This window comes from Castor canadensis, chromosome 6 (genome assembly GCF_047511655.1).
Source record: "Castor canadensis chromosome 6, mCasCan1.hap1v2, whole genome shotgun sequence".
NCBI lineage: Eukaryota > Metazoa > Chordata > Mammalia > Rodentia > Castoridae > Castor > Castor canadensis.
The window spans coordinates 133,216,678-133,235,709 of NC_133391.1; the positions used below are offsets into that span (position 1 = coordinate 133,216,678).

The window sequence follows — 19,032 nt, forward strand, 5'->3', positions numbered from 1 at the left end:
GTGGTAGAGTATTTGCCTAGCATCCGCAAAACCCTGGGTTCGATACTCAGGAGGAAGGGGAAGAGGGTGAGAGAGAGAGAGAGGAAATAGACAGTGGCAGAATCTGGGACAGAGGCAGTTTTGTAAATGTGACTCCTGTAGGCCTCCAGATCTTATGCTGCCTCTGCTTTCAGCCACCATTTTCTCAAGACTATCAGATGATCTTGCATGACCACTCACTCTTCTTTCTTGTCATTAGGCCTTAGAGGAGATGGCAAGGAGGTCCAGAAGTACTCTACTTAGGAGAAGGAGATGAGGGTGGGGAAGCCCCAACAACATCAAGGACTTTGGATGGGAGTTAAAAGCCAGAAATCAGAATGCTAATTTCTTTGTCTCAGCATTTCAAGAACAGTTCTTTTTCCTGAAGTGTGAAAACATTTCCTTAAACCACAGAACTTTCAGCAGATCTCAAAGACCATTTGGTGGAAAGGAGGATCCTTTGTGTCTTGACAAACTGGGATCAGGAATTGGAGTGAGGCTATCTTGGGTGAATCCTTAGCATTTTACTACTTTTGTGGTCAACCATGACCAGGGATTTCTATGCATACCTGATAAAACATATTTGTGTCCACAAGGGGGCTTCATTTTCCTGTTTTTCAAGTTTCTCTTTCTATAATACTGTATCTATTTTTCAGTGTTGTACACTGAAAATAGAACCAATTACTTGGTTTTTTTGTTTTGTTTGTTTTTTTGCAATCCTGGGAATTGACCCCAGAGCCTTGCATATACTAGTCAAGCACTCTCTTACTGAGCTACATCCCCCAGCCCTACTTGTTTTGATAAGTACTTAAAATCCACTAAAACAAGCTTTGAGAACTAGGCACAGTGGAAGAATTAGGGCTAAAAAATCTGAAGTCCTGGAGGGGTCAAAGAGCTGGATAGTGAATTCATGAGCATTTCTCATCCTTCCTCTGAAACTCAAAGTAGAGGTCTGGGTCTTTAAATGTTAGGATCATAATATGGATTAAATTGAATCATAATTAGGTTATAAAACCCACTGACCTCCTCCTAAAGCTGAAGGTGAATTTTAAAAATATATATAAAATAAATATAGTATTAACTTTTCAGATATTTATTCTTCAAATCATGATTTTTTTGGACTACTTTTAAATCTGAATTCTAGTTGGAGGTACTGTTGTTCTCCCCACCTATGGGAAGTTTCTGTTATCCAGTGCTGGGCACTAAAGCAAGCATCCCCTGAAGCAATGGAGCTATTAACTGAGCTACATTTGAGCAGAAATGAAGAACAGAGAGTACTAGCTCTTGTTTTGAGTGGCAGGTTTTCCATTTGTTTTGGAAGATGGTATATTCCAGAGGCAAGGTGGGGGGGGAGGTGGGGAAGCAGTAGTCTAACTGCAGTGGAAACCATGCTTTGTCCAGCTCTTCTGTGCTCTGTGTTGGAAAAAATGAGTGTCTACAAGTTACAGGAAGAAAAATGGAAGCACATTTCCAAATCAGTTTTAGTTTCTGAAGAAATGAGAAGAAGACATATGGATTGATTTAAAAATGTAGAAAGTGAAACACTGGAATAAGTGGGTTTGGCATTGTGTTAAATAGGCCAACTTGTATATTTGACAGAAACTGTACCTGTCTATGGGTTAAATGAAGACTAGCACTTTATAATTCGAACATTAAGTTGATAAGCATTCCTAGTAGCTATTAAAAAGTTGATGTCTTTAGAGCTTAGTGCAGAGTCTTCAGAGAGTGTATTCCAAATGGCAAAATCTACAGTGTGTTAGAGAATAAACTTCAGTAGTAATAGCAACACGACTGGAGTGACTTTTAAATAATATTTAAAAATCACATCTGGGACAGGCATGGCATCTCATGCCTGTAATCTTAGCTACTGGAGGGGAGGGGGAAGATATTGGGAAGATCATGGTTCCAAGCCAACAGGGGCAAAAAGTTCACAAGACCTCGTCTCAGCTGGGCGTGGTGGCACATGTCTGTTATCCCAACTACTTGGGAGTGTAAACAGGAGGATTGTGATCTAGGCCAGCCTCAGCATAAACATGAGACACTATTCACAAAATTGCTCAAATTCACCAAAGTGGCTCAAATGGTAGAGTACCTGTCTAACAAATATGAGGCCCTGAGTTCAAACTCTAGTATTGCCCCTCCCAAGAAAAAAATCACATCTAGATTAGGATTGCTAGTGGTAGGATACTTGTCTGGCATGAGAGGCCCTGGGCTCAATCCCCAGCAACACACACACACACACACACACACACACACACACATATACACATACAGACACACACACACATATACACATACAGACACACACACACACACATACATATACACATACAGACACACACACACACACATATACACATACAGACACACACACACACATATACACATACACACACACACACACATATACACATACACACACACACATATACACATACGCACACACATATACACATACAGACACACACACACATATACACATACAGACACACACACACATACACATACAGACACACACACACACACACACATATACACATACAGACACACACACACATATACACATACAGACACACACATATACACATACAGACACACACACATATACACATACAGACACACACACACACACATATACACATACAGACACACACACATATACACATACAGACACACACACACACATACACACATACACACACACATATACACATACAGACACACACACACATATACACATATACACATACAGACACACACACACATATACACACATACACACACATACATACAGACACACACACACACATACACACAGACACACACACACATACACACATACACACACATACATACAGACACACACACACATATACACATACAGACACACACACACATATACACACATACACACACATACATACATACACACACACATATACACATACAGACACACACACACATATACACATATACACATACAGACACACACACACATATACACACATACACACACATACATACAGACACACACACACACATACACACATACACACACACACATATACACATACAGACACACACACACACAGACATACACACACATACATACAGACACACACACACATATACACATACAGACACACACACACATATACACACATACACACACACATACATACAGACACACACACACACATACACACATACACACACATACATACAGACACACACACACATATACACATACAGACACACACACACACACAGACATACACACAGAGTCACGTCGGTGGAGACAAATCAGATAAAGAAGATAGATAATATAAAGTTAATATTTATTGAAGGCTTACTACATGTCAGGTCAAGTTGCCCTAAGTACATTTCTCAGATTAAGTTACTCAGTATACAAAGTAACTCCCATAGTTCTTAATTTGCTGATGAAGAAATTAAGGCCCAGAGAAGGTAAGAAATATGCCCAAGGTTACATAGCTAGTAAGTGGCAAAGCAGTGACTTGAATCCAGATAGTCACTGGACAAAAAAAAAAAATCAAATGTTTCTGAGTAACCTGAAAATAATTTCAGTGAAGAATTTCGATCAGTGTTATTGTTACTGGCATGTGTTCTTCAACTTAATCTCCTTGAAGAATTAAACGCTCCTAAAGATATGTGGTTTCCAATGTGTGCACATGTGCATATGTGGAGTGCGTGTGTTTACTTATGCACAATTACTATATAGTCTCAGCAGTTCACTTTCAGAACATTAGGGGATGATTCACAAAGGAGGTTTTCTGCATCAGTAGTTGGTGCATTGGAATCAGAATGGGTTTTTGTGTCTGTGCTATTATGCTTGGTATGAAAACATAGGAATCATATATGTCTCTTGATGTCTGTTTCAAGCTCTGCTTAAATAGTTATTTGATCATGAGCGAACAAGGATTAAGTTACTTCATAGACCGCCCTTTTACTGAGGATAATGGCTCCTTTTAACTGGCCAGCTTAGCTCTTATTAAATGCCTTAGGAGTGAACCTTTAAGCATGTTGGGAAAAGCATAGAAGAGGAGAAGGTTCTAGTCAGAGCAATGGGTGATACACAAGCTCAGGAATGTGTACATAGTGTTTCTGTGGGTAAGAAAAAAATACAGATAGAAACATGAAAATTGAGTCAGTGATAAAACCACTTGTTTTAGAGTTATTGAAATACCATGTGACTGCATGATTGTGGAGACTCAGAACAGCCTGACTCCATCAGATGTGATTCAGTGGCCGAACAAGCATTTCAAAGTCAACATGTTCAAGACTGAACTCCTCAGTCTACCGTGCCCAAATCCTTCTTCTTTCCAGTGGATGGGAACTCCTCCTTCTGGTTGCATGACTCCTCTTTCACCTCCTTCCAGCTTTCCCTTCACACAGTTTCCTATTAACATTGCCCCATGACTGAACGCCCCCTGCCAATTTTGTTTTGTTTTTTCAGTGTTGTAACTTTCTAACAGACTATATAGTTCATTTCCTTATTATGCCCACTGTTTCTCCTCTGTGTCCTTTTGTCCCCTTCTGCTGGAACATAGGCTCCATGAGGGCAGGACTCTATTGTTTTATTTACTGATACATTGCAAGTATCCCAAACATTACCTAGAACATAATAGATCCTCAATAAAATGTTTGATGCACTGTTGAATCAAGCTGAGTGCTCGTGGCTCACACCTGTAATCCTAGCTACTCAGGAAGCAGAGGTCAGGAGGATTGAGGTTCAGAGCCAGCCCTGGGCTCTTGAGAGCCTATCTTGAAAATACCCAATACAAAACAGGGCTGGTGGAGTGGCTCAAGTGGTAGAGCACCTGCCTGGCAAGTGTTATGCTCTGAGTTCAAACCCTAGTATTGCTTAAAAAAAAAGAGAGAGGAAAGAGGTTTAGGCAATATAAATAGATTTAAGTGCAAGTGGAAAACAGTGTGCTACCCACACACAGTTGTAGATGGGAGTGCTCAGTATGGCAAACACAGCAAGGACAAAGGAACCAATATTTGTTTTCCTGTAAGACAGGTAGAATAAAGGGAATAAAAAAATGTGTATGCTTTTCCCTCAATTATTTAAAAACTGATGAAATAATTTGCTTCTTAAAGCAATGAATAGAAATCTTTAGATTAATCAAGTGAGGTAGGGTCTGTGTATCTGAGGTTCCATGTAGTGTATTTAACATATGCAGCACACAAAAGGGACATAGTGACTATTAGCTTTTATGGTTATATACTCTACATAAGTGCATATGAACTTGAAGTAATTAATTTTGAATAAATGATTACCATTACTTTTTATTGAATTAAATGCTTTGCATTTTATTTGGCTTTAAATTATATATCTATTTTGACTCAAGAAACCTTATGTTTTAAAAACACTGTTGAATTAGATTAATTTTAAAATCTTTGTACAAGGACCCAGGGTGTTCCAGCTGTCTTGTTTACTAATGTGATGTGATTGAAACTGATCTTCAAAAAGATCTGTGAGTCTCTTCTTTTTAAGGTGTGGGTGAATTCTATCACGGAGATAACCAGAGGTGACCTCTGTGCAGAAGATGAGGACTCCTTCCCACAGGACCTTGTCTACTGGGTCACTCCACCCAGCAATGGGCATCTGGCTCTCAAATCTGCTCCTGACAAAAGGATCCAGAACTTCACCCAAGCTCAAATCAATGAGGGCCAACTAGTGTTTGTACATTCTGGTATGTCACAAACCAAACCAATGTGGAACTAAAATGTGTTTCAGTCAGTGGTTAATGGGCTGGTGATACCTGATTGTTGCTGACTGGAAACCAGAGACCATGCAGAAACTTTCTAAGCTCTACAATTCTGTTTAAAAGTTTAGTAAAGCTAATAATAGCAAGCATTGGAGAGTACCTATGACTCCCATGTGACTCACTCAAATCGGCATGACAGGTCGGTAACCCCAACCCCAAAGGCCTCTTCCCACTACTCACTGACATAGCATCTCCTCTCTGCCAGTCTGCATCCCTTCTCTCACTGCCTGGTATAGTGTAGATTGATTTGGACATTTGTTTCTTGTCTGTCTTCCCCATTATAATCGAAGCACAATAAAGGCAGAGCCTCTTCTATCTTCAGCCCCTGGTACAGTGCCTGGAGCATGGTAGGTGATTAATAAATGAAAATTATTGAACGAATGAAATAATAATGAACCGCTCTTATGTGCCAGGTAATAGCATTCCAGATGTGAGGGGATACTTTAGGAGCAAAGCAAATATTTGTTGGAGGAATGAATACATGAATGGATGAATGCGACTATATTTTTAAGAGACCCTGATGTTGAAAGGCCTCTTCTGCTTCCTTTTGTTCATCAATAAATCAATGAATAGCTGCCGGAAATCTGCAGAAGGGGCGACCTGGACAAGGGCAGTCTCACTTTGTTTCCATACTGCCCTTGCCAGTGGACCCAGAGAGGCAGCAGCTGGCAAGTAGGAGGAGAATGAGCCAGGAGGACATGATCAGAAAGCTATAATAACAGCTTTTTTTCAGTTAATTTTAATTATCTTCTATGAAAAAATAGTAAAGAAAATAAAGTTAAGACACATTCTAAATTCAAATGTAGTGATATCTTGAGTATCTTTACATTTAATGTGAAGGATCCCCCAAAGAATCTCAAGCTAATTTGTAATAGGAATGTTCTCATTTCTTGGTTCCAAACCTTTGGCCTAGGACCTGCAGGAGTTAAATCTCCACACACATTTACCAAAGCATTGTTTTCCAGAGTGGATGACATTTTCCTGTATATGTATGGTTCCATTTTAATGTGTGAGCAGATGGGCTGGTTAATGAAATACAATTCATCTAAGTGAGACCGAATTAATAGGAGGCTTCTTCTAATCCTGTGTGGTTTCAGTACTAGATACCGAATGTACAGGCATTATTAGGCCAGGTCCTTTTTTCTTTTTGTGAAAAGAATGGAGATAACTGCTCTAGAGACTGGTGCATCTTTCCATCTACACTGGAAAGCAGTAATTGATTCTTTTCCACTTGTCAGTCACCACAGGAGGTGCAGCCACATTGCACATATCGGTAGAGAGTAATAGGGAGAAACTGAGGCTCAGAAAGATGAAAGATCTTTCTGAAGATCTGGAGTTACTATTTGCAGTGAAGGATTAAGATAAAAATTAGCTCTCTAGGTTGATTGACTTGTCAATTCCAAGGTCAATATTTGCTTTTGGTGAGTAGAGAAAATAATTTCTAGAAAAGCAAGGGGTGTTACAGGCAAGGTTAACATGAAGGATGATCCATTTCCTAAATGGACACTGAGGCAATCTAATAACTCAAAATGTCTGGAGCACAGCTGTGGATGAGTCTGTTGCTGAAGCTGGATGGTTTTATCCATCCTAGCCCCACACAAAGCCTGAGGTTTAATTAGTCCCCGTTAGCATTAACGTAATTCACCTAAATAGGCGATAAAACCAAGATTTGGGAGGCTAAGTGATTTACTTAAGTTTACCCTTCTCAAAGTACTCTCAGGGAAAATCTGAGCAGGTACAAATAAGAAAGCCACAGATCAAACCTATTTTTTTGTTTCCTTCCTGATCTTCTTGCGGTTCTCATTATTCTTTTAGGTCACACTCAATATAATTTTCTATGTTTATTTTGATATAATTCCTTTGATTCCATCCCTACTTTGTTTGTAAATTCATGAAGAATTCAAAGTGCCTGGTAGTACAAAGCATTCTGTCCTTAATTTTGTGTTTCATTCAATATTTCTAGAAAACCAAGCATATGCAAAACAACATTTGATTGTGGACCTTTGTTCTGAATTAGGTAGTCTCAGAATTCTCTCTCTCTCTTTTTCTAGTGGTGACTCTGATTGTATGGGGATCATTTAACCATCTGTAACCTTTCTTGTGAGGAATCAGAACTCTCAGGGCTCACTTACATAACAGACACTTGAGAGACCTCAAGCCATCGACCAGCCTTTTACTAAACTGCATTATTAAGGGAGTGCTCACACGTAATTGCAGAATCAGACTGTGCCTCATTTGTTCCTTTTCCATATGTCTCTGAGGGCAGCAAAGATCCATTTCTATCCAGTCCATGATGTAAAGACTTTCTGGCCTCTCTATTTACTGCCGGATGGTCATTTATAGAGGGCAACAGGCTGTGAACATTGGCCTCTCTGTCTAGTGACCTTGCCTGGTGCTATGTTGGTCAGATTGGTAAAGCACTCCTGGGAGCTGGATTGATGGGGGTCTCCATTTCCATTATGCACAGAAGCCAATTTTTAACTTTACTGATATCCCTAATCCCTTGACATGTCTTGACAGACGTATAGGAGTGGAATTTTACCCCCACAGTAATTTAACAAAAGCAAGGCTACATCTTTCCTTTCTCTTCTCTTTCCCCTCTTAACAGAAAGCAGTTAGCTTGAGACAGATATGTAATTAAAACTGCAGCTATTTTTGGGGGTGGAGGGCCTAAATATTATTTACTTCCCCTAGTTTTGATTTTCAGTATTATCAAATAACTACGATCAGCATACCTAAATGATTAGGTATGTGTGTGTGTGCATGTGTGCTTCAGGCATGCATTACTTTGCTGATATAAATTGATTCCAGAATAATAAATGCAGGTGATAAACATGTTTAAATTTAAAAATATTTCTCAGAGATAACATCTCTGCTTTACTTTATTATGACACAGAGTGAGAATCTGCATTTAATTTAATTTTATGGTATTGGCAATTGAACTTAAGGCCTCCCACATGCTAGACAAGCATTCTACCACTTAAGCCATGCCCTCAGAAGTGTTGTTTTTCAGATAGGGTTTCCTGCTAACTTTCCTCAGGCTGACCTTGAACTGCCATTCTCCTGTCTCCGCCTCCTGAGTATCTGGCCAGCCCAAATTTGCCTGTTAGACCTTTATTAATATGTTTTAAACTTGCATCTTTGGCAGCACTGTCATGTATCACTTAAAATCAGTGACTCATTCTGAGAAATGAATCATTAGGCAATCTCATTCTTGTGCAGACATTATAGAATGTACTTACATAAACTAAGATGGCTGGGACATCTCCAGGTGATCTAATCTCATGTGACCATAGTTGTTGTATACATGGTGTGTTGTTGATCAAAACATGGTGCATGGCTGTTTTTGATTGATGGGGGTTGTTTCCTAGGGGAGGACATGAGGAAGAGAAGGTGAAGGTGAGTGGCTTTTGCAGAACAAACAAATTGACCTGAGTGTGTTTTCTTCTTTTGAAGGAGCAATGTCAGGAGGCTTTAGTTTTCAGGTTACTGATGGTTTGAACCTTGCCCCTAGACAAATCTTTAGCATCACTGCTCGAGCTCTGATCATCAGCTTAGAAATGAACAGAAGACTGAGCGTCTTTCCAGGTAAGCATTTTAGTAGGCACTGGTGGGGGGTGCGGGTTAAGTGTTTCTTTGTTTATTCAAAAAGTGCTCTCTGTATGATCTAAGGTATTGTCTTTTACTGTAGAATGATACCAACTACATTTAGAAAGTCCCAGTAAGTACTGTTTCTCTGAAAGAATTTAACAGAAGCCAAACTCAGCCCTCTACAACCCTTCTGTCTTTTCCCTTTCTTCTTCCTCAGAAGAGGACATGCTGGTGATGAGCCCTGGGGAGAGAGTAAGGCAAGGGGCCATCTTTGTGGCCCAACATGCATTTTCCTCCTTCTCTCTCCTCAGAGCACAGAAAGCCAGGCTGGGCGATGGCTATCTCCTTTTACTTTCTTGGGGCTTTTGTATTTTGAATATAAAACCTTGTGCAGCATTGAGGGGTGTCAGTGGCTTCAGCAAGTGCTGCTTTGGGGCCCTCAGCCTGTGGATGGCTGCTTGCCAAGAATCTCAGCCTGGCTAACATGGAAGGAGTGCAGTGAGCCTTTCTGGCCAACACCCTCATTGCAAAGAAAGGGAAAGATTTACCTAAAGGCAAAGGCAATAAAAATGGAGAAAAGGGTTGAATTTGTTATTTCCAAAAAAAAAAAAAGCACTGAGGTGGAAACACAGGAAACAATAAAATTTCAACATGTCCTGAATGTTCGGAGTGGGGCAGGGAATCAAAAGCAACTCTGCACATTGTAACTTATTTAAATGATATGCTTTCCTAGTAAAACACAGATGGAGAAAGACCCTTATGCTTTTATTAATTATGATCATACTAGCCAGTGATTTCAACCATTGGGAAACTTTTAAAAATAGCAGTGACTGGTTCAAACCTTATACCAATTCAATGGGAGTCTCTGGCATCATTTAAAAAATTCCTGGTTGGTCCTAAGTAGGACCAAGATTGGAATCCATGGAACTAGACAATACTGGTCCTTTAGTCCTTACAGTGATGCAAGATAGTGATATAATCACAGGAAGCTGGTGGGCTTTGTAGGTTGGCTACCTAACTAGTAAAGGATAGAGAAATCCTTTATACTGCTGTAGTAGACTTAAAGGAAAATGGCTTTTTGTTTGTAGCTATTTTTTAAAAACTTCTTTTAGGAGAAATTTTGAAAATTTTTAGTTGTCTTTAGCATTTGAGTTTATGACATGAAAACATTTCAAAATGCAGCAAAAGATCTGTGAACCAAAATTCTTCTAAAGCCTTTTTTTTCTGTTCTATAACTTTTCTCTGAGAATAAGTGTGATGCTTCTATTAATTTTTTCCATGGCAATTAGTGTTTTAAAAGATAAGCAATCAAACAATTATATTTTAGTAATCTGAAAAATATGGTAATCTATTAAAAATTCTAAAATCAGGGTAAATCTGGCTGCTGCAAAAGATTAAATACCTTTCATCTGTCTGGCTAAACTGATCCTGGCTTAATGATTGCAAACAGTTATATTAAAGGAGAGACAGAACCACTACAGTTTTGAATCTTTTAAATTTTTGGTTCCTGATGCACTGAATATTAATTTGACTGGAAAAATATATTCAAGTAACTGAAATTTCCTTCAGGATTATGCAAAACATAGAGTTTTCATGGCTCCTTGTTAAGTGTTGGACACAGCCCTGAGTAATTGTCTCCTTTCCTTTTCAAACAAACCTTGCATCTTCCCTGGCCTTGCATCCATGTATTTGAGAATTCACTACTGTTTATGTTATCCTCAAACCCCAAAGAACTCCCCCTGGCATGTTGCTCTGTTGGTATTCTTGGTTTCTGTGTCACCTTCTATCCCCACACTGTGACTTGTTTCCTGTTCCAGCTCCTGGCCAGGAGGAAGGAGACAGATTTTCATATACATTTCCACTGGATGGCTCTTATATTTGATAAAAGCTTGGATGGGGTAGAAATGAGAAATGTGGATTCAGAGATTGCAGAGTCATGGTAGACCTTACAGGTCTTCTGATTCAGTTTTCTCGGTGTTTTTCCTAACCTAAGGTTCCAAATAGCCATGACCCAACTGTTGTATTTCAGAATTCCCTACTGTGAGCTTGATTCTAATGACCATGTCACCTCATTCTCTTTCTTTTCAAGGACCCAACTGGGCCTCGCTGGGCTTGGCTTCTGCAGAAGCCACCTAGGGATTGCTGCTATGTGATAATGACAGATGCCCCATTCTTCAACTTCCCTTAGATCCTCTTACCCTGACCTCATCATGTCATGTCCTGCTAAGGGAAGGGAGGCACGCAGCATCCTTGCCTCAGGGTGTGATTTAAGATGTCAGATATCAGCTATTGCAGATCTGTATGTTCGGAACTTCTGTGTTCTAAAACATCAGGAAAATCTGCTTTTTATAGAACTGTAAAAATTTTAAAACCATTATAGGAGTAGAAAATGTATTTCTGTTTTATGTTGGACATTCAGATATTAATACTTTGTGTTTTGTAGTGTTTTATATTTTTAATTTACTACATTGGGTTATTATGTTTAAGTTAAATAATATGTGTAGAAGCAAATTTTGATCACCTCACATGGCAGATGATAAAGTTCATGGTGAAGTAACTGATAAGAGTCATAAGCCCCAAGACTGAGTGTTGACTCTAATTCCATGTCCTGTGCTCATATCTGACAGCCCCTGTCCTTCCTGTGGAGCCAGTGTTCCAGGGCCGTCTCTATTTTAGAATGCCAGTTCCCGGAGGAGTGGGTCATCATGATAGGTGTTTATTTTGTCTCCTTCTCGACGTTACTGATGTGTTGACATGCACAACTAGAGAAATATACATAGCAATTTAATAAACAGCAATGATGTAGAAGTGTTCTGTATTTTACTGTCTTTGGTTAGCGAAATCTTGTAATCCCGCATTAGGTAATTAAATTTTTTTTGATTCACATTGGTCCCATATCACTTGGACTTTCTCTGCCAGTTCATCAGACTTTGGTTGCTTCTGTCTTGACTCCTTGGTGTACTCAGTCTTAGAAAGTGGCTCTGCTTTGAGACTTGTGAGCAAGTAACTACTAGAATACATAGTGTGGTGAATGACTTAAAGCTAACCATGGCTTCTGTGCCCATTCAAATTTGAAAGTCAGTATTTAACTCTTATTTTAAAGTAGGAAGGACTCTACTTCTAAATGAAATATTTTTTGTGAACTACCCAAAGCATATTTTGTTTAATTTTATTACATATTATATTGTACAAATATGCAGATGTGTGTATAATATATGCATATACATGTATGTGTATATGTATATATATTTAATTGTAACGTGTTATATTTCTTTCTATAAGATTTATTTCCCAGAAAAACATTTTGTAACAGTTTTTCACATTGAATGCTACCATTGGTTTTGTTTATTTTTAGTGGTGGCATATACTGTGGTCTTAGAATCTAAATTTTCTACTTATCCAAATTGTACTTGGTAGTTTTCAAGGAATGTTAGCCTTGAGTATTGAATGAATTGAGCTTGAGAATTTTGCTATAATGGTGTAGAATATAAGCTTACATAGACCCAAAGTTAAGCATCCCATCAGCAAAGGGTCTTGACAAACTCTGTGACTCCAGTCTCTTTGGGAGACTAACAGATCATCAATAGACCATCTATTCTCTGTGAGAAGAACTGAAGGAGAGGAGGAGAAGGGATTCATAGTGTGTTGCTAATGGGTTTAGAGCAGAGATTCATAAAACCTTTTAGTCAGTGGGTCTTAAAATGCTGAACTGAATATTCTAAGACTTAACAGGAGATAGCCAAGAACTGTTAAGAAAAGGTTGTTAATCCTCAAGGAAATAATTAAAGTCTCATTAATAGGTAAAGTAAGAGACATAATCAGGAGGACAGTAACCATATGGAACATGTAATGGTAAGTGTCCAGATAGTGGTCCAGAGTAGGTGTGCTGCATGGATTTGGAGGGGTGGTTGGAATTTCCTATTGACTGGACTGACTCAAAAAACTTTCAAATTTGGAGTGTTTCAGATGTTGAATTTTCAGATTAGGGACGCTCAGCCTGTCTATCTCCTCTGCTTCTTATTTATTGTAGGGTTTTTTACATATTGGGTATTTGGTAACATTTGTTGAAGAAGTGTAGAAAGCCTGCCAGCCTGACGGTTATGAAACCAGATGGTTGTTTTTCATGAAGCAACTGGAATACAAGAAGGGTTGAGAAATGCCGTGTTAAAGAAGGATAAAACAGATTTCTTTATTTCAAGTTTTATCAGAGGTTTTAATGGACAGATTTGTTTTTTGAATCTCTAAGAAGTGTGTGCAGAGTGAGGGCTTATGAAGCAGCTATGGTTATAGAGTACTCTTAGGACCACACCTCTTGTATGATGGTCAGTAACAACACAGGTGTGACTTTACAGAAATCTTTCCCAAATTAAGTGCTGGACACTCACTGCTTAAATTAGCTACTTAGATGAAATGAGGTGGAAGGGGAGAAGATAGTATTTGGCTTCTGGTGAGTTGGACTGGTCAATAAGAGATGCTTGTCAGGCATTTGTGACATGGGTTGAATTGGTCTTGTTGAGTGTGCAGCCCAGAATGGCTTCTGAATAGTAATTAAACCTTGATGCCCTTTTGAGTTAGGTGGTGAAGACAATGAGGGATTGACACATCCTGGCTGAGAGAAGACCGCTCTTGGCCTGGAACAGATCTGATGGGTCTTCTACTCCAAAGGTCAAGATAAATGATATAAAATTCTTAAATATTATGTTCTAACTAGCAGATAATTGTTCATCTCTATGGGGTACACTGTGATACCTCAGTTCATTTGTACACCATGGGATGATCTACTCATATTTAGGTCAAGTATAATCTCAAACATTTATCATTTTTTAATGATAAAGACATTCAAAATCCTTTTTTCTAGATATTTTTGAATTATGCCATACAATGCTGTTGACTTTAATCACCCTCCTGCATACTAATAACATCAGAATTTATTCCTCCTGTTTAGCTATGACTTTGTACCTATTAACCCCCATCTCCCCCTTTTCCTATACCCTCCTTGACCTCCAGTAATTACTATTTTTTTTTCTGCTTCTATAAGTGCATCTTCTTAGGTTCCACACCAAGTGAAATTATATTGTTTTTGTCTTTCTGTACCTGGATTATTTTACTTAGCATTTTTACCTCCAGATCCATCCACATTGTCACAAATAACAGGATTCCATCCTTTCTGTGACTGAATAGTATTTCATTATGTATATGTACCACAGTTTCATTACTCTTTCATCTAGTGATGGGCACTTAAGTTAATTTTGTATCTTGACTATTGTGAATAGTTCTGTAATAAATGTGGAAGTTCAGATATCTTTTCTATATACTGGTATTATGTCCTTTGGCTAGGAAAAATATTATTTTTAGGGTCTATATAAGAAGGCACTAATTAAGAAGGCATAGTGGATAGCTATCTTAAACAAGCAAAAATGGGTTTTTTTCAAAAACAGAGACTAGGAAGGTAAAACAAGTCCTGTCTGGGAGTTGGTATCAGTGGGTAGCAGGGAGGATATAAGGAAAAGGTGTAGGAAGGTAAATATGGTAGAAATACTATGTACACATGTATGTAAATGGAAAAATGAGACCTGTTGAAACAGGTATATGGGAAAGAGGGATAAAGGAGAATAATACAGGGAGTAAATTCAATTATGAATACCCCCAGTACCACAATAATATGATAATAAAAATAAATAAAATTATTTTCTAAAAAAAAAAAAAAACCAAAAGAAGGCACAGTGGGGGAAATGTTCCAAAGAAATACTAAGGATGGAGAAGCTGGATGTTGGGTTCCCCAGGAGCCACACACATAAGAGGCATAATCCATCAGATAAGAAGGAATTGGCCTTGACCAGCAACAGAGGAAGGGCCCCAGTGATGGCTGAGGACTCAGAAACATTCCTCTAGTCCTTCTTGGTGTGACCTCCAATCCTGATCCCCAACTCCAGAGTCAGAAAATAGCAATGACTACAAAAATCTCAACAAGAAGTGAGAGGAATGTGGGAGCAGTTGTAAGCATCACATGAGCACTTTGTTTAACAACCCAACATGGGCCAAGGTGGCCATGAATTTGGGATAGATCATCACAGATTTATCCCAGGAGCCTAGTGCTCATCTCAGAGGCCTGAGCACTTTAAATGGAGCCTCTAAATTGGGGACTCAGAACAATCTTTGGGAATCTGGAAGTCATCTAGACATCTTGGTTTAAACACTACATCTGGTGGCCTTTGCTCTAAGACTACAAAAGCTGAGGAAGGAAAGCACAAAGGGATGTCATTGAAGGGGCTTAGTTATTATTGGATGGTTGACTCAATCTCATAAATAACTTATGAAGTGCCTACTCAGAGGGCTACACTGTGAAGGCCTAATACTAAAGTCCTGTCAAGGGCTAAAACAGGAGAGAAGAGAAAAGATTCTAGGCCGGAAAAGGAAGTGTGTCTATTTCAAACCTTCCATTCAATGAGGTTGAGAATGTTCCCTGAATCACTGCTGAGTGAAGGGACGTGTACTCTGACCCTGTGCTCCTCCAAGTGTGGCCCACGCACTTTCCAGTCTGTGAGCAGATAAGAACCAAAGGCAAGAGAAAGTGTTTGGAAATTTTTTATAACAACTTGGCATTGCTGTGACATCTTTATTGTATTTTGCAAAATTATTGGTCCCCAGTAGGATAGGAAGGAAACACTGATCCTTCATCACAGAGCATTTGAAAAGCACCACTCTAGCCTGAGTAACTCTAGGTCTATCACCTTTTGTTACTAATGAAGTCTCATTAGTACCAAAACCCATGTGTCACTGGTTGCTCCCCCCTTGTGTTCACACAGGTTTTGCTTCTCACAATGTCTATGCAAACATGCAGGTATGGGGGTCCCCAGGAGATGTTTCATATTTATTCAAAAGCCAACACCCACCCTGCAAGAGGAATGTAGTCTCTTAAGTTCTTGGTACTGCACAATCTACATTTGCTTCATGTACCTGAGGCAGCCTGGAGGCTACACATGCCTCAGCATTGCCTTCCTTATCCAGGGATAAGTTAGACGCCCAGGCCTAGATGGAAGAAGGGGTAGGGAGTGTCTGGTTTCTCTGGGGCCCCAGGAGCAAATCGTTACCACAAGTAGATGCCTCAGGGATCACTATCCCCTTGCAGCCCAATTTCAAGTTAGGGCTAGCCAGGGTCCCCCCTTCACCAGTTCATAACCATACATTTTTCAGAGAGTTTTCAGGAGTCTATAAAAATTATTTCATTAGCTGGAAACTTTCTTATGCTTTATGCTCATGTTTTAATCTTTATTCAGGTTCCACGAAGCCACTTTCATCTTGTGACCTGAAAGCTGTGACCAATGATGACAGTACAGGAAACAGAACTGTAACTTTTACAGTTGTGAGTTCCCCTAGACTTGGGAGGTTGCTGAGAATGAACTCTGACAACAGCACAGAGGATGTTTCCATTTTTACCCAATATCTGGTGAGTCTTGACATCTGTGTCGTTGAACAGAGCTGAGTGTCTATGTAGGGTGTCATTTGTCTTCCTCCTGCTAGACTGAGCAGACCCAGGCAATTACTCATTTCAGCTGGGCTGCTTTTAAAACAGGACACTTTTTAGGAAGCACAAGATGAGACACAATTGCTAGAAAACTCTACACAAATTTCAGCTGTGTGACTAATAAATGAAAAGGAATCCTTTTATCAGTAAAGACTGACTTGTAAGGAAATCTGAAGCCAGAGTAAGTCCTGCATGATAAACATGTGTACATTTATAGTTACATATAATATTATATACATTATTTAATATAAGTATTTGTGTGTGTTTGTGTGATCTGTATCCATAGCCAAGTGTTTTAAACTTCTCTGGTATTTATTGCCTGCACTAGCAGCAGGCAATAAATTCATTTCTTATTGAAATGAATAAGGCTTCAAATTTTTCCTCTGTATCCCTCCCAGGATACAATTTGATTAACCAGAAATTTTTACTTATTTCATTTCCTAAAAGTCAGTGTTTGCAAATAGAATTCTTGAACATAATTGTTCCTCTTGTTTGTCAATTGCCTTTCTATTTTCATCTTGAAACGGCATACATGGGTTCTGACAGCTGAGTTGGCTATAGCTTTTACATGACTAAGGAATTTTTGTTAGCTGAAATCAGGTTTAGAGGAAATAGCAAGAGTAAATGGAATGTTTTTCCTTGACCTTTGAGCCATTTTTCTTCAGTATGATGTGGCAGAATTGAATTTGTCTTTTGCTTTGCGGTTGCCATTGTCTGGATACATTTAAGGGAACAGGTCATGAGGCTAGCATAAGCTCTGGATGTGACACTACAAAGAGGAAGTATAATTTCTCTGGTTCACAGATGGCTGTCCAGAAGATGAGGAAAGAGGATTAGGATGAAAACTACATTGTGTAGGGGAGCTGAAATGTGCCTGGAGCCATCAAAACCTGCCCAGGGTCAATTTGCATTTTGAATACTAACAAGAATGGTATCAGTCATGTAAAGATGCCTTGGCTCCTGCCCCAGTTCCTTTCCATTTTTTCCATTTTTAAAATTTTGAATATGATCATTGCAAACATTATTTTCAGCAACTTTTGGTTGCAAATATATAGCATTTTAGATCATTATGTTCTAAGTAAGTTTTAATGATATGCTAGCTAGAATCCACTACTTTTTGCTGCAGTAACAAATTCCAAATCTTAGTGGCTTGCAATAACAAAAGTGTCCTTACTGATACTGTACATTAGCTGTAGGTCTGCTTGCTATGTCTTTGTTCCAGGACCTGGTTGAAGGAATAGTCTTTTTCTTGGGCATTGCTTTGTTTGCAACATTGGGGAAAAAACTGGTGGTGAAACCATGTGATGACTTTACAGCTTATGCTTCACAGTGTCATTTGTACTCACATTTCACTAGCCAAAGGCCACATGAGATAGTCTCATGTCAGTGGATAGAGAAGTTTAATCTTACAAGGGAAGCACTGAATAATTGGAATGATATTACTATCTGCTACAGTGTGCTAGCCTGGTTATCTAAAACTGTTTATAATGTTAGAAGTCAGAATACATTTTCCTATGAAAACAAACCACCTTTAAAATACAAGACATTTGTAAATAAGAAATTAATACCCCAAGGTAAGCCCCAGCAGAGGTAAAGTCTCGATTGATCAAAATCCAGGCATTTTAAGATTTGATTTCCCCCCAATTCCTTCTGCTTTTATGAACCAAGAGGAATTATCCAGGAACCATATTAACGATGGCTGGTGTTAGCCAGAGCAAGTGAAGTGTTATGTTGGGCCTCTGGGCTGTGCAGGACTGAGATGAAGGGTCCTAAGACTTATGGGGAGAGGAGCAGGCTCCAGTCTGGGAGCACAACCTTGGCAGTCCCACAAGTCAGGGGTGATGAGGAGAAGTTTCACTGCCCTAAGTAGACAGGGTGTTTGGCTTTTCTCACCACACCACCCTTTCCTAGTGACCTGGTTCAGTGCTTTGATGCAAAGATCAAAGGAGAAATTGTTTCACTGTATACAAAGACTGTGTGTCAGGCCTTTTTGTACAAGACACACCCCTGATTCCTTTCTCTCAGAAACAGCATCTCTCTAGAAATTCAGCACAGCAGCCCACTCTTCCTGCACTTCCGTGGTGTGGTGTGTGGAGAGAGTTTATA

At 39.2% G+C, this 19,032-nt stretch overlaps 1 protein-coding gene across 2 annotated transcripts in view; it reads left to right on the forward strand.

Annotated features, from left to right (window-relative positions):
* LOC109696113 (chondroitin sulfate proteoglycan 4-like) overlaps positions 1-19,032 on the forward strand; it is an 86,813-nt gene that overhangs the window by 41,815 nt on the left and 25,966 nt on the right. For both annotated transcript variants that reach the window (XM_074077500.1, XM_020178993.2), the window contains exons 6-8: positions 5,537-5,735; positions 9,267-9,398; positions 16,679-16,848. In XM_074077500.1, the coding sequence (XP_073933601.1) occupies positions 5,537-5,735; positions 9,267-9,398; positions 16,679-16,848 (501 nt within the window). The remainder of the gene's footprint in view (positions 1-5,536; positions 5,736-9,266; positions 9,399-16,678; positions 16,849-19,032) is intronic.